Genomic DNA, 16429 nt, shown 5'->3' with positions numbered 1-16429 from the left:
GTGTAGTTCAAAACGTGACGCAGCTTTGACTTCTTCGCCACCTAGAGATCGTTATGTACGATCATTCAAAAGCCCCGTTATTTCCCATAGACATTTGACCGAGGGAACCGGGAGGCTCGGAGGCTGGACTTATTCTTCGGTAGGGATCGGGACTGCAGTCATGTGATTGGCTGAAAACAAATATATTTCTTTAGACCCAAGACACAGAGGAAGGGTGAAGAATTTCAAGATGATGTCTTGAACATTTTGAATTGGAGGTTAAGAGTATAGATCATATTGAGGGAGTTGTGGTTGTCACACAATGTAATATTGTCTCGTTTGCTTACATTTGGAATTATGCATTGTTGTTTGTTTTCTGTAGTTAACACAAATTCTTAAATCTTCAGCTATCTGACAGGCGTTTTTTTACCATGACTTTCATCCTGTTCTCTATCATGGAAATAATTATTTTTACGCGTTATGTATAACTCATTCAGTCCTTCTAGTTGCAGAGTTTGCTCGTGCTAGGCTAGCGCACGGCAACGGGCAATACTAGCCTGCTAATAAAAGAGTCTTACCCAATCCACAGTACACCCGATGAAAAAGCCAGACGGTCTATGTAAGTGTCTGTGTTGACAGAATAATGTTAGAAATAAAACCAACCTTGCATTGCATTTTGAGGGACTTGCTGTGTCTCAGCAGCAGTGTTATATTCCTGGTAGTAGGCTACGGCAGCGGCGGACTGATACCTAGGTTAAATTCCGCTGCTGCTGAGAAACTAGTCCCTCAAAATGCGATGATTCATGCGATGCGAGGTTAGTTTTATTTCTAACATCATTCTATCAACACAGACAATTACATCTATAGTCTGGCGTTATAACTGATTTGCCTCGGGTGTACTGTGGATTGGGTAAGACTGTTTTATTAGCAGGCTAGTATTGCCCGTTGCCGTGCGCTAGCCTTGCATGAGCGATCTCTGCAACTAGAAGGACTGAATGAAATGTGTTGAAAACTGTCTCCACTGATAAAGAACACCAAGGCTAACTTGGGAATCAGGCCCTGTCCAAAATTCCGAACTACCCCTTAAACTTTTGTGAATGAACTCAGCAAAGGTATTATTTATTTGTAATTATTAAGGTTTAAGTACTGAACTATGAGGTTATGCAAAATAGGATACTGACCATCAACAATTATGTGTATACATGTAGAGTCTACATTGTAGACTATACATTTATGCTTAAACCTATTATTAGAATATAAATGCGCACTGTGCAGTGCACACACATTAACAACGCATTATGGCCACCTCTGGATCTTTTCCACACAAGTAAAAAAATCCTAGAACCACCCCCAGGCCTTATAAACACCAGGAATTACACACACTCGTGTACATGTGTTTTACCAAGTGTATATAACACATGTTAGCACCAAGTTTTATTTCAGGTTCGGCCAGTCAAACCTGACCATAATATAACTTGTCCTAAGTGTTGTCTACCCACTGCTGACGATTCATTCGATTCTTTGGAAACGTGGCGCAGGACTTCCTCTTTCTCCAATGAAAAAAAGGAGGGGCATTTCCAGTGTGTCAACTTTATAGCGATATCGAAACACAAGGACGGAACACTTGGGTCAGTCCGAAAGCGGTTTCGTTTTTAGGAAACTCAACAATTTTAGTCGACAATGGAGCGGATACCAGGTTTACGGTAAACTAAGATTGTGCACCAGTTCATGTGAATTCATTCAGTGTAACAATAAATGTGTGACATGTTTTCCTCTATTGGATTTAGGTTTTACCTGGGCGTTTTCCTTCTAAACTGTATTTCTGTGGCAGCACACGGTAAGAGACAGTCTTCCAGTGAAACCAACTCAAGGAGATTGGCGGTGTTTTTATTTTTCCTTACTTGTACTAAGCTACAATATTCATATTGTTTTGTAGACACAAGGCTCAATCTTTACTGCGTCAACGACTTCGACAGGCTGATGATGTGTGGGTTCGATCCCCCGCCCGACGAGCCGAGCTGCGCTGGGTACACACTCGACACCCGAGTGGATTACTCCTACAAATACTTGTAATTATTAATGACAGACCGACATTAATGAGTCATTAATGCCAAACATTAATGCCAGTCATCATACATTGATTTGCACATATGAAAGGCAAAGCAACATAGTAGGCCTACGTCTATCCACATTCGTTTGTGATTCATAGCGACGACGCAATGTGAGTTATTAAAAAATAGGAAATATTGTGCTTTATTTAACTTTTCAGTGAGAAAAATTGCACTTTAACACCGGACCCAGTTCGGACGGGGACGTGCAGTTGCTCGTTGGACATCGATGGGTAAAGATTTTATTTTAAAAATGAATCTGTTGAGTAACTAATAACGAATATGTTTCTAACTAACATCTTTTTTTATGAGGTTTGTTCTGAGGGAGACATTCAAAACTAAGTTGTGGAAAGCTGGGGCCGTGGTGGGGTACAAAGATATCAGAGCTGACGAACACAGTGAGTTTAAGCAAGCCGTTTCATACCTAAAAAAAGTCATTTCATACCTGCTCCATAATGACCAGTATGTGTCCTCCAAGTGATATATGTGGACGCCGCATTGGCCTGTACATATGTCTATGGAATCCTCTGCTCATGACTGACCTGTCACTCTGTGTTCCCTGTCTAATAACCCCTCATCTTAATGACCTGTCTCTCTTTTAACCGTGCCTGCTCTTTAATGACCTGTCTCTGCAGCCACGGTCTAACCCCCTATACCTGCTTCTTAATTACCTATCTATAATCATTGGCTAACACCTACCTGCTCCTTAATGAACTTTCTCTGTATTCACTGTCTAATATTTACCCCAGTAAAACCCAAAGCCCCAAATCTCACTTCGGTGACAAGAGAAAATGAGAATTATCTGGTGACGTGGGACACAAAATACGAATCCCCCTCCTTCGAGCTGAAGGTGCTGCTGAACTACTGCAAAAAAGGAGAGAAATGCATGGTATGTCCATTTACACCAGAGACCCCGGTTCAAGGCCTACATTACATCCATTGACACCTAAATATCACTTAAGTCGATCTCTCTACAGACTCAACCACACAAAGGCAGAATGTCCTGTAAAAAGTAGCATTACAAAAGTATGAATGACCCAATGTAATGTAAATGTGTCGGGTAATAATTTGCTATTTGTGGAATTGCCACATGTGTAGAAATGTTGCTGTTGGTTATTCAGGTGTATTTGGAAAAATTGGTAAAGGGTTGGATTCTTCTGTTGGTGGTGTTAGGATTTAATTCCGTGCTGCCTGTCTTGGTCATACAAAGTGTTGGCTGGAGCCTAACATAGGCTGTAGATGAATCTCAGACTGATATTTATTTCTGAGCCTTGCCGTTGAAGCTGTGGTCTTTCTGTTGCAGGACGTGAACGTTTCGTCCATGGAGCCTTTTGTGATTTTGGGCAAGGACCTGAAGCCGTGGACAGAGTACCTGGTCAGCATGCAGAGCTACTCTGCGTACTATAGTGAAAGAAGTGGAGAGCTGACATTCACCACCCGTAAGGTCTAACCCACTACCTCTGCTACCTATCAGGCTACTGCCTGCTCTGCTACCTAAAACCCCTGCTGGTCTCAGCTCCATCCCTCTCTATCTCCGCCTATCCAGGTGTACGTACACCAATTCTAGTGGATGATACTGAGTATTATCGGATGGCATCTGCAAAAAACTGTATATATCTGCGCATCCTATTCATGGTATCAAACAAGCTACATAAATGCAGTAAATTTCCCACCAGTTAATGAAGAAATTGTATAAACTAGTGGTTTAGTAGGCTCAGACGTTTTTCTCATATATGATATATACAATACCGGTTTGAATGATTTGTTTTAATTCAAGGGTTAAAGGTCCCATGGCATGAAAATCAATTCATGGGGTTTTCTGACATTCATTCATTTGAGTTCCCCTAGCCTGCCTATGGCCCCCCAGTAGCTAGAAATGGCGTTAGGTGTAAAACTACCACTAGGTATCCTGCTCCACGTTTGAAAAATGAATGCTCAGACGCTCCGATTTTGAATTTGTTCCCACATGTCGTCATAAGTGGCCAAGTTACCTCCCCTTTCACTGCTTTGTCCGCCCAGAGAATTTGGCCTGCCAATGAGGCAATGAGCTACGACCGTGCAAGCACCACATGTGTGTCTGTGTGTGTGTGTGTGTGTGTGAATACACACACTGTAACGCAAGTGTTCTTTGTCATATATTTGGATAACCGTTCTGCTGTTGGTGTTATGGCGCTTAACACGTCGGGTTCTCTGACGTCTCTGGTATTTCCACAACGAGACTTGTAGTGGGGTTTATCTCAGCCAAGGTTGAGCAGGAATTGGGGGAAAGGAACTTTGGCTTTGACTCCCTGAAGTATATGAACCGCTAAATGAAGAAGAAAGGGATTGTTGCCCGCCATTGTCTCCCACCGGAGCCCCGCTGCCCGCTGCCGAGGCACCACCGCCGCGAGAACCACCACCACGGGCCGCTGCCCGCTGCCGAAGCGATGGTGCCCCGGCAGCGGGCAGCGGGCAGCGGGGCTCCGGCGGGAAACAATTGCCGTCAACAATCGTGGGCAAAAATCCCTTTCTCCTCCATGTCGCAGTTCAGTGTACTTCAGATTGATGTGGAAGTGGAAGAACCAGAGACGTCGGAAAACCCAACGCAGTCGTTTGAGATTCATAATACAGGGTTTCCGCGGGGTTGTTAAAGGTATTAAAAGGTAGTAGATGAAATTAGCCCAAATTAAGGCCATTAAAAGGTATTTAAAAGTAATAAAGGTCATCTGACGAGGTATTAAAATTCCAACAAGGCCTATGAGTTTTTCAATTTGTGTAATTTACGTGCAGGCCTATCTCCTAAAATTACTAAAACTTGCGTGGATTTTTTTTTGTGTTGCGAGTAGGACCTGAGCGATATCAATGATGTCAGGTGGTGCGTGCGCTGAAACAAACTGGATATACCCGGCTGGCTTGCTGCCAAACCACTTCGCTTCTGTTAGTTCAAAGTCATTTGAAAGACAATAATGGGGAAATGCAAATTTTCGGACCTCTGGCTGGAGGAATCGATATTTAAAGAATGATCACAAAAAGAACATTTGTTTGACCGTTTGCCATGGTTATATCCGTGTGGTTAATTTGCAGTTGCGGTGTTAATTAGCGATGTTGTCAGCTTACTGTTACATTAAACTGTAATCAGACAACGCGGTTATATGCTATAGACTCTATAGTATCCGTGGTATAAAGGCTGGGACGAATTTCAAATTATAAATATCTACACTTTATGTTGAAAGTATAGACCGTCACGATTCCCATTGAAACTAATGGCGCGGTGATTATTCTTCAAAACGAAAGCTGGTAAATTTTAAAAATGAATTAAACTGTAATCAGACAACGCGGTTATATGTTATAGACCCTAGAGTATCTGTGGTATAAAGGCTGGGACGAATTTCGAATTATATATATGTACACTTTATGTTGAAAGTATAGACTCTCGCGATTTCCATTGAAACGAATGGCGCGGTGATTATTCTTCAAAACGAGAGCTGGTAAATTGTGAAAAATGAATTAAACTGTAATCAGAAAATTCAGTTATATGCTATAGACCCTAGAGTATCTGTGGTATAAAGGCTGGGACGAATTTCGAATTATAAATATGTACAATCCATAACGTTAGCTCTGGCTCATAGCTCAGCTGACTAAAATACCTCCCGTTGCCAAGTCGTAGCTAAGGTCTGTCCTAATTATGTGAAAAACTTTATATTTGGATTGTAAAACGCATGAAAATATAAATGAATGATCTTAATTTCTTTTCTTTGGGAAGTGACCATGGTATAAGCGGGATAATGTCCTTTGAGGTGTCAAAAACATGTTTGATCGATCGTAATTAAAGGGGACTACTTTTTGAGGGAGATGAACTCAAACAGAGTATACATTTAATAAGCATGCAATACGAATAAGAAAAAGCATAATTATTAAAGTATTTGAATTGTTTTATTATGTTTGCAAGCAAGAAGTAGAATAAATGGGATAATCAGTCTTATTAAAACGGTTTGTGCAACCAACCGCACAACAAGACATGATTGCAGCTCTTGTCGCTCTCGTCTCTTTCTGCATATGACATGCTCGTAGAGCGGGGAGTGACTTAGACCAGGGGTTTTCCGACTGACCAATTGCGAAATGCTGCAGCTGCTAATGCCATCTCTCTAAGTTAAAAAGTAGCCGCACCCACCCCAAACCAATCGGAATAAGTGTATACATGTCGATTATAGCGGATTTCAAAGTATGAGAGAGTGATCCCCCCCTCAGAGAACAAATTTCAGCTGAGCCCCCCCAAAAAATTTTTTTTCTAAATCCCTGTGTTTTGAAAGATCTTTTAATTATTTTACACATTTTAAACATCTCTGATCATATGTTAAACATCTCTGATCATATTTTACACATTTTAAATATCTCTGATCATATTTTTGAAACATTTGAAACATATTTTTGAAACATTTGAAACATATTTTTGAAACATTCTAATCATCTTTGTGCGTTTTTAATTACATTTCTTAACACATTTTAACATCTTTATCTAAGCATGTTTTTGCTTAACTTTTTTTAAATACATTTGAACAGCTAAATCTCTAAACTGCCAGTTTAGCCTCCTTTTTAGCTCACCACTACTTTAGTGAGAGCAATGAGTTTGCGTTTGACTTTGCGTCTTCGCGTTTTTTTTTGTTACTTTTTCTGGTTTATTTTTTCTCACGTCGCGCCCCCCCCTGAGGAACTCTGGAGCCCCCCAGGGGAGGCGCGCCTCACAGTTTGAAAACCACTGACTTAGACTGATAGTCCCCCTATAGAAAATTCACTGGTGTGAATTTGCGCTACGGTATGGACTTTGACGTTACTGCGAGACCGGTGTGACCGGTAGACAGCCGTGTTTACATGGACACTTCTGATCCGATTAGAAGTGCATGAACAGCTCAATCAGAATAAAAAATTATCATATATACGGCTCAATCGGAATACAATTCTCTGATCGGAATATAATTCCATGTGGAATAGAAGAGGTGGTGTAGTCCGCTATAATCGACATGTATACTTATTCCGATTGGTTTGGGGTGGGTGCGTCTACTTTTTAACTTAGAGAGATGGCATCAGCAGCTGCAGCATTTCGCAATTGGTCAGTCGGTACTTTTATGCATACCGAACTTGACCGCTGTCAAGGAAAGTGGATTTTTTGCCTGATTCACATCTTTCTTATCCCTCCGTAAGTTGTCCGGTAACTTTTCAACCCCAGCGCATCCGGTTTCAAAGCGGCAGACTATTTCTCTGCTGTTTTGGCAAGGAGCCGTGTAATAACGTATAGAACGTCGCCGGCCATTATCGAAAATAATACCCTTCAGGGTGAAGCAAGACACCTCCGCTTCGCATCGCAATCCGGTTCGCCCTGTCGGGGCTTATTTACCCGATAATGACCGGCGTTCTGTACTACAACTTTATCCCTTACATATATCATATAAGTCGAGTCCAACATAACGGTTGTGCGCGAGAGACATACGAACGTAAGCTTACCACTTTTATAAATGCCATGGGCCTATATACAGTACATTCAGATTGCATGATAGGAATAGATCTATTCCGATTAGAAATCTAATCGGATCAGAAGTGTCCATGTAAACGTGGCTAGTGTTGTGTGTAACACGTTACTACGCAGTACTTTTTCATGTAAAACCTTTACACTGTAATAACAACTTCAACACTTCAACACTTAACTTCAACACTGGACACTCTCTCTGTCTGTGTCTACTTTGTGACATATTGAAACTATGGACCATATTGAAACTATGGACCAAGTCCCGTTGGGACATCTTGATTAATCCAACTCCTATGGTCTCTCTCTTGAAGTCGTGCTGGTATTAAAAAATATGCTGAAGGTATTAAAAAAGCTATTAAAAGGTAGTAAATTCAACTTAAGAATTTCTGTATGAACCCTGTAATATCATCTGGAGGCGAACACAGCTTTTGGTCGTGAAAATAGATATTATATGATATAGATATTTATGTATAATATGATATTATTTAGACATAGAGCTCCAGGACTCCCGCCGGACCACCGGACCGCCTCTAAAAAACAGCAAGTTTGTGGAAAGCTCATTGTGGGACTGGCTCGTAGTGGCTGTAATTCTGCACCAAGGCTGAATTTCTGATGAACGTCTTCAAGTAACGTTCTAATGAACGTTTTCTATACTGTATTAGGGCCCCACTAACAGCTATATAAAAGCATTCATAAAGTAGCATGCCATGGGATCTTTAATGATCTAGGTGGAGTAAAACAGTACATTTTTATTTTATAGTAAATGGCTATAAATAACATGAACAAAAATGAATAGGAAGGTGACTCATTGAAATCCGTTGCGAAAGGTAATCGTTACATTACTTTTAATCAAGAATACGCACGGCTCCCCATTTACTTGTTTCCGTCTACAAGCTTGTCTTGGCCTCTATTATTGCAGCAACGTTGATGTATCAGGGGTTAAAGCAGACAATGCGGCATATATATCTCTGGGCTAATCAACAGAAATACATAAATGCAGTAAATTTCGCATTTCTCTCGAGTTTATGAAGAAATGGTATAAACTGGTAGTGGGAGACGGTGAAAAGGCAATGATGTTTTTCTCATACATGATATATGCATGTTCTTTTTCAGCTGTGTCACCTACCATAATTGCGGTTGTGGTCATTGTGAGCCTGTGTGTTGCTGCCTTAATCATCACCAGTTTCCTGTATCTTTTCTGCACACGGTTAGATCCCCTTTTCCTCACAGTTATTTTTGTCATGATGTCATCATTAAACTTTGTTAAAAGATGATATGAAAAGGTTTTTTATAAAATTATATTTGTTCCATTTGTCTCTAGGTTGAAGGAGAGTTGGTGGGATAGCGTTGGCAACTATAAAAACTCAACTTTGTTATTCATGGTCCCAGGAGATCACAAGGTACACAGCTTTATGGAATTTTGCAAATACAGGCCACTGCTGTTGTTGGTGAGGGGGGAACTTCCAGTCTTTTGCAAACTGCCACCTCACCACTCGTTACTACTAAATTCTACACAATGGACCTTTGACCAACAGGCCAAATCTTTTAAGAATCATCATGGGATATAAAACCGGAGGATCCACACATTGTTTTAACTATTTTCCGACCATTTCACAGGTGCTTATGCCGCAGAAAACTCCCCTGAGCTCTGTCTATGTTGAGGCCTGCAAAGAGGACAAATTCGACGAAAAACCATTGTGGGTTAATATTGCTGGCCCTCTTTTGTTTCAAAAAGTCTTCACTGTCCTGTACATGAAATTCAATACTGTTTATAAGAAAATACCGCAGTCAGAGGAGTGACAATGATAATGTCACTCCATTAAATGACTCTCAGAAACATCACAAGTAACAGTCTTCCTCTCCTGTTTTATCATCCAGCGACAGCGGTGGTAATTCCCTTCAAAGTGCCGGAGCAGACAGCGTGTCCTCGTCTCTGGGTTACTCTCAGAAGGTCTCCATTGACATCATCTCCGATGTGGAGGAAGCCATGCGTATGGCCTTCCCCCAGCTCTCCACAGCTCCCTGGCTCATCGTTGCCCAAAGCAGCACTGGTTACAATCCAGTCGCTGGGACCTTCAGCCCCTCCGTTTTTGAGAACCTGACATATTCCATGTCTCCTTCTGGGACCCAGGGGTTATACGCTGCCAACCCGCCTGCTGTACTTAGTGAGTCCTTCTACAAACCCAGTATGTTGTGGGGTGGGGTACACAACCCTTTACCACATTCTCAGGTGCCTATTTTCCAGCTGACTGGACAGAGGCAGCCTTTCGATTCTTCCCATATGAAAACTGACCTTTCTTATCAGTCGTGGAACGCTGAATCAGGGAGCTCATCCCAATCAGAGGCTCTGCAGGTAGACCTCTCGTATAGCTGTTCTCCGAGTGACACCACTTCTTCCTCCGTCCTGCATGGCTTTGGCTCCTCTCAGTCTGGTGACAACTTGACAGAGTCCCTCCTAGTCGGAGAAGCTGACCGGTCCAGCATGATGGAGCGTGTTTCCGGTGAGGAGAAACCGTCATTCAAAGTCTGGGATTCAAATCCTTCGGAGGTGTCCTGCCCTTCCCCTGCATGCAGCCTTGTTTTCTTGGACGATGACTTTCAAGAATCCCAAAGTATGATGAAGCGACCAGGAGTGCTCATTCCAACGGCAAACAACAGTAGGCCCAGAGATCGGCCGGACAAGCTTCCTGAGACTCCCTACACTGGAATGCCTCAAAGAACCATAGATGGAGCAAGCACCTTAACCCAAACAACACAAGCAGCCCAGGGTATTCTGGACACTCAAGGCAACAAGGTGTCTCTTCTGCCTGCGGATCAGCACAAGCTTATCATTATCAGTGATTATCATAGTGTTTAATTAGGTCTGAGGCCGTGGACTTAATGGACACTAAGAGCCTTAATGTAAAGAGATTTAAGTTGTATTGAATTGAAAGCAAGGGCACAAAGCGTGAACTACTGAACTGAATGGTTATAAAATGGAACCCGTGGTTATGTTAATTTATATCTGTAATACAAAGTATGTGACAAACACGTAACGTGTGTGTGTGTGTGTGTGTGTGTGTGTGTGTGTGTGTGTGTGAGCATCAGAGTAGAGATGGTTGGCTTTTCTACAGTGGACACCAAATAGTTTTCCCAAATTGTGAAGACAAACCACTGCATGGACTTTTGTAAATATAAAGCACTTTATTATTTATTTCTTAACTTGGAATGTTATAGTAATGATCTTATAATGTTATAAACGAGAAATAAAACGTGTACTGTAACTGTTTCCATTAAAAAGGTTAAGATGGAACAAGATGGAGCCATTGTGTGATAAGATGCAACATGTGCATAAGTGCACTGTTTGCATGTGATGATGATGTAGATAATGTCACTTCTGATGTTATTTTGCAAGGTATAATAAATCATCTCTTTGCTTGCATCGAGCTCCTTCCTGAACACGCAAAGCATTGTTTATGCAAACAGTTTTCAACGTATATACCTGGACAATCTATGCAACACGAGCCATTACACCAAATGTACACTAGAGGGTGATATAACATTATACAAAATATAAACAGTGTTGAGCTCCCTCAGCTGGACATGCTGTGTATGTTGTCTAGTGTGTTGTAGACGTACGCTGTTCAGTATGGTTGGTCTTCAATCACAATAAAATATCTACAATAAAGTTATTATAGTAATCTCTGTATTTAGTTGATCTTACTTGAGGTGAATAATATCTGCTTTGTCGGTGAGAACATTTCATGTGTCTCGATCATTTTCTAACCCCAGGAAGGCAGGTTCGGACTTGGCAAGTTCAAGGACGAGAGGACACAGCACATTGATGAAACGTTTTAATCCTTTGTGGTATCGTTTGGGGCTAGGTATGTCTCGAGAGTGGTACATGTTCAAAACGTGGTTTATTCAGAGACACAAGGTAAACGAACATGCACTCTGGAGGTGGTTCATGAAGCATCTCTTAAATACAGTTAAATGATAAATTAGCCACGCTTACAGGTTCTTAATAAATAATAAATAATTTCTGAGACCCATATACTTCGGAAGAGTGCGTGGGCAGCAGTAGTTTAAGACCTACTAAATATTTATAAGTGCTTCATAGCCACTGGTCTGAAAAGTGCTAAATAAACAAATGTATTCAGTCAATTTACCATCTAGGGTATGTTCTAGCTCCATGGGCATTTTGACACAGCAGCAACTTCAACAGTGAAGACTGAATTACGGGTGGAGAAAACCACCAATATTACACATGTAAACGGTTGTCGCCAACAGGCAAGTTGAATGCCACTGGTGACACCTTATCTGAAGGGTATTTTTTCGATTTTAATTAGATTCTTGATAAATATTGTTTTGGACACTATGCATACTTTTTCATCTAGTTGTTAATTAAATACTGTTGTTTGGGGGAAACTCACGTCTCCGTCTGATTGTCTTATCTGTCTATTTTGGGGAACCCTGTTAAAAGCATCACTACACACCAATCTACTTTCCTTGATATACAGTTTAACATCTTCAAGGTGGTGTTGTCGACATCACTATTGTTGCAGTTGAACGTAGTGAACGTACTGATCTTTACACACCCACACATTACACAGGGTCTGAATAGGAGAGGAAAGTGCAGGCTTTATGTCTGGGTGTCTACAAATTTGTGATGCCAACCTCAATCCTAACACAGCTGCATGTTGATGGATTTAGGGAATTTGTTGTGGTAACTTTTCACCATCTGCTAGATACATTCTACTCCACTGTAACTACCAAATGTGTCTGACACCCTACTTTGTATTCATCAACCATAGGAAAAGCAGCACTGTGCAGGACAAACCACCTGATTTGTACGAGTGGGGTTTTCAAGTCACGCTTACCTCAGAATAATGCTATATATATATATGTATCTTTTTTTCCTGAGGTACAAAACTGCAAGAGCATTTCAACGAGAAGGGTATTTTATCCAAGTTTCTGTGGTTTGGTTAATTTTGACTACATTTTGTAGAATCAGTTAACTATATAAACATTCTGCTGTGATAATCTTATGATTCTTATTTTATATATCAGAACCAAGACACAGAGGAATGGTGAAGAATTTCAAGATGATGTCTGCCAAACACTTTGAATTGAAGGTTAAGAGTATAGATAATTTTGAGGGAGTTGTGGTTGTTACACAATGTAATATTGTCTCGTTTACTGCCATATGGAATTATTTATTGCTTGTTGTTTGTTTTCTGTAGTTAACACAAATTCTTAAATCTGCAGCTATCTGACAGGTGTTTGTTTAGCATGACTTTCATCCTGTTCTCTATCACACAAGGTGAGTACATGGAAATAATTATTTTTACGCGTTATGTTCTTAAATAAAAAACATTACATATCAAATATGTATGAAGGGAGATCTTTATCATTTCTTTCCACAGCAACCATATTAGGTATGCTGACAAATTCCGTTAGTTATTATATCAATGCTATGTAAAAAAAGATAATTTTCATAGTCTACTTGGGTTGTTCATTCAGTATAAGTTCACATATGGCACCAACTAGTTTTGTGAAGTAAAACATTTGCCACCATTCAATTTTTTGTTTTTCTAATTTTGCCCCAGCTCATAGCTTGGAACCTCTGCTGAACTGTTCTGAACCCACAAATCTAGCCCTGCTGAAAGCACTTTCACCAGTCTTTGATTTACGCTTCATACGACCTGCCATCAACATCAATAATTACACAGAAGTCAATGTATCCTTTACCATGTATGGCATTCTGGGAGTGGTATGTTCTGTTTTATAACTATTAAAAAGAAGGATAGCTACCTGGGTTGGGCTAATGACTTTGCAAATTTAAATCTCCAAATTTTATTCAAAAAGCATGTGGTATTTTTTTTTAATTGTGAAAGTGAGCAATTAATAAATGTTAAAGAACAACATAAACAATATGACTTTGTATGAAACTGGTAATTCGGATCCAAGCAATATTTTGATAGAAAGCCCTTTATATCTCTACACCTTTGTAGCCAGAGATTCATATTTGGCATAAAGTTGGCTACTAAAGATTGATACGCTTCATTCGCAATTACTTTTTTTCAGGATGAAAAAGCTCAACTCTTGACAACTTATATTTGGCAACACATTGTGAGTATAAAAAACAAATAAACGAAATAACCATAGTCCTTATCTGGATATTTCTGTTAAAAAAAACACTATTTCATATTGTATTGAAATACATTTAAAGTAATTGTTTAAAGTAATAACGCCAATCTGCTTGGTGTTTATTGTTCAAGGTATGGAAGAATGAGTTCATCAGCTGGGATCCAGAGCAGTGCGGCACAGAAGAGATAACGTTACCTAGAACCCAGTTTTGGACACCAGATATGGTCATCAATGAATTGTAAGATACATGCACAACTACAATAATTAAGTGTGAAACACAGACAAAACGTATGGATCAAATGTTCTCATTGTCTTATGTTGTTACATAAATTCTGCTAATGCCTAAGCTCCAAAGATCTACACTATGTGAACCAAATTATTCCATTGCTTGTATCCCAATTTATGTGAACCTCAGGAGTTGAAAAATGTCTATTGAATTAAGGAACATATTTATTTTCCTAAATCACTGTTACTCCTCTAACCAATCAAATCTAAAGGTAAAAGTGGTGACATGGTGATCCCTTATATGCAATACAAGGCCTTTGATATAACTTTGATATAAAATAATAATAATACTGATCTCATATCTAAAGATGTAAACATTACTCGAAAGAAGAGTCAAATGTTTGTTTTCTACAGCGTTTCTCAAAACACAGCCCCATTTGTGCCTTATGTACATGTCAATTCTGATGGCAAGATCTACGACTACAGTCCTGTCAGAGTGGTAAGCTCCTGCAGACTGAACATCTACACCTTCCCCTTTGACGTCCAGAACTGCACTTTCACCTTCAACTCCTACACCCACACAAGTAAGACACACACACATGCTCTGAAATGCCTGCTTGTGATTTAATGTAATTATGGTTGCATTCTGGTAGCATGGTTATGCTTTCAGATTGCAGTTGTATTTTTGGTGTAGAGTTGTATAACATCCTGTGCTCTCTCCTCTTTTTCAATGCTTTGCTCAACCTGTCAGACAAGGAAATCGTGGTTAACCTCAACAGCCCGATAACACAGATTTTGAAGAATACATTGGCTGTGATGAGCACTGTAGGGGAGTGGCAGCTAATAGATATCACTGCTCATAAAGAATCGCATGCTGGATTTAAAATTGACGAGCTCATATTTCACGTATGTTTGCTTTTTATATATTCGGGAATAATAAAATGATTTATTCATGATTAAAAAGGTAAAACAATGTATTTCTTCCAGGCGGACATGGTAAATAAATGGAACTAGTTAACGATAGATAATATTTTAAATGGTCTGACTTTGAACTGTCTTTTTGTTAAACTCCATAGATTGGTCTGAGGCGTAAGGCCACTCTTTATGTGGTGAACCTGATCATCCCCAGCTGCTCCCTGATCACAGTGGACCTCTTCAGCTTCCTGCTACCCCCACAGAGTGTAGACCGCTCGGCCTTTAAGATGACCCTCATCTTAGGCTACACCGTCTTCCTGTTGCTTATGAATGACTTGCTGCCGGTCACAGGCAACACCATTCCACTCATAAGTCAGTAGTACTCTTTTGTTCAGTGGCAGGTTATCAATTAACAAGTATTGTTTGAACTAAAAAGTAACCAGCACACTCACACTCTCATCAATGTATCCCCAGATGTTTTCTTCTCTCTCTGCCTGGCTCTGATGGTGGCCAGCCTGCTGGAGACAATCCTCATCACCAACCTCCACTCAAGCTCCAGTCGCTTTGGTCCTGTCCCCCGTTGGGTGAGAGTAGTGGTCCTTCAAAAACTGGGATGTTGTGTTGGTCTGCCTCCAAAGCCAACAAAAGAACATTCAACAGGTATGGAGTTCATTGGTTAAATAACGATTATATCGACAGACTGAAGAACCTCATACACCAATAGACAAACACCCAAAACAAAAAGACAAACTAAAAGTTTTTCTTGACATCTCTCTAATATAGACATGTATCCCAATGCTGTAAGGGAGGAGATCAAAGTTGGTAAGACTCCTCCAATGCCCCTGGAGCTGGAAGACACAACCCCAGGCGAGTTGAGAAAGTTAAGGAGAGACCTCCGGGCGATCCGGCTGCAGCTGGACCAGCAGCTGAGTGGAGACCAGAACACTGAGGAATGGATCCAGGTGGCTTCCATCATTGATCGCTTCCTGTTTGGGCTCTACACGCTCTTCATATCAGTCAGTTCTATAACTATGATCTGGATCTGGGTTGATTCAAACAGACGATAGAAACGTTTTTTAGAAGGTTTTCACTTAGGTAATATAGTGAACATAATTTTCTTTGCAGTCTTATTTTAATATATTTTGAACTGTTTTTATAATCAATTTAGTCAGTGTGATTATTCTTGATTAGAGGTCCAATACACGATTAAGGCTTGAATTAAGGTACATTTTAAAGATGTATTATTATTATTATTATTATTATTGTGTCAAATGCTAAATCCTTAATAAAACATGTAAAATAAAATCCAAAGTAGCATTGTTTGTGTGAATCTGAGCAGATATTGAAACAAGGTTTTTAGGCTTAAAACAAAGTTATGATTGTTTAAGATGCCATTATGTCTGAGCTTTAATTCATTCTCCTGTCGCTTTTGAGGCACTCATTCAAATCAATAACAAAAGCCTTGTTACGGTCCGATCCCCCAAATGCTGAAAACAATCTGATTACTTGAATGGAGTTTATCAGTTGTAATAACATGACAGGGAATAACTGAATGGAAATGTTGACAGTGTAG

At 40.2% G+C, this 16429-nt stretch overlaps 2 protein-coding genes across 3 annotated transcripts; both read left to right on the top strand.

Moving 5' to 3' along the window:
* The first annotated feature begins 1530 nt into the window (after positions 1-1530).
* Positions 1531-11224, top strand: LOC307078680 (uncharacterized protein). Of its 2 annotated transcripts, XM_079740622.1 has the most exons (11): positions 1531-1682; positions 1767-1816; positions 1916-2048; positions 2249-2320; positions 2400-2485; positions 2837-2976; positions 3391-3526; positions 8701-8794; positions 8909-8987; positions 9205-9284; positions 9466-11224. In XM_079740622.1, exons 1-11 carry the CDS (start codon positions 1660-1662, stop codon positions 10442-10444), a joined length of 1872 nt encoding a protein of 623 aa, XP_079596748.1. In that variant the 5' UTR covers positions 1531-1659; the 3' UTR covers positions 10445-11224. The 2 variants fall into 2 exon arrangements, with proteins under 2 accessions (XP_079596748.1, XP_079596749.1); XM_079740623.1 differs by lacking the exons at positions 1531-1682; positions 1767-1816 and having other exon boundaries at positions 1971-2048; positions 2249-2485; positions 2723-2976.
* A 1634-nt stretch (positions 11225-12858) lies between these two features.
* On the top strand, positions 12859-15923 carry LOC307078110 (5-hydroxytryptamine receptor 3E-like; the record flags this gene model as incomplete). The annotated part of the gene is made up of 9 exons (XM_079739724.1): positions 12859-12889; positions 13176-13339; positions 13654-13698; positions 13848-13954; positions 14356-14525; positions 14693-14847; positions 15018-15228; positions 15331-15516; positions 15640-15923. 9 exons carry the CDS (start codon positions 12859-12861, stop codon positions 15921-15923), a joined length of 1353 nt encoding a protein of 450 aa, XP_079595850.1.
* Positions 15924-16429: the final 506 nt, after the last annotated feature.

The sequence above is a fragment of the Pollachius pollachius genome (assembly GCF_949987615.1).
Source record: "Pollachius pollachius genome assembly, chromosome: 7".
NCBI classification, from domain to species: Eukaryota; Metazoa; Chordata; class Actinopteri; order Gadiformes; family Gadidae; genus Pollachius; species Pollachius pollachius.
The sequence above is the reverse complement of the archived record's forward strand: the minus strand, read 5'-3'. Positions and strand labels throughout refer to the sequence as shown.

Bases quoted from the DNA above. Each gene is read 5' to 3' on its own strand.
- LOC307078680 (XM_079740622.1), top strand. From the start codon at position 1,660: ATGGAGCGGATACCAGGTTTACG. The intron at 8,795-8,908 runs GTTAGATCCCCT...ATTTGTCTCTAG, and splicing joins CTGTATCTTTTCTGCACACG to GTTGAAGGAGAGTTGGTGGG. The intron at 8,988-9,204 runs GTACACAGCTTT...ACCATTTCACAG, and splicing joins TGGTCCCAGGAGATCACAAG to GTGCTTATGCCGCAGAAAAC.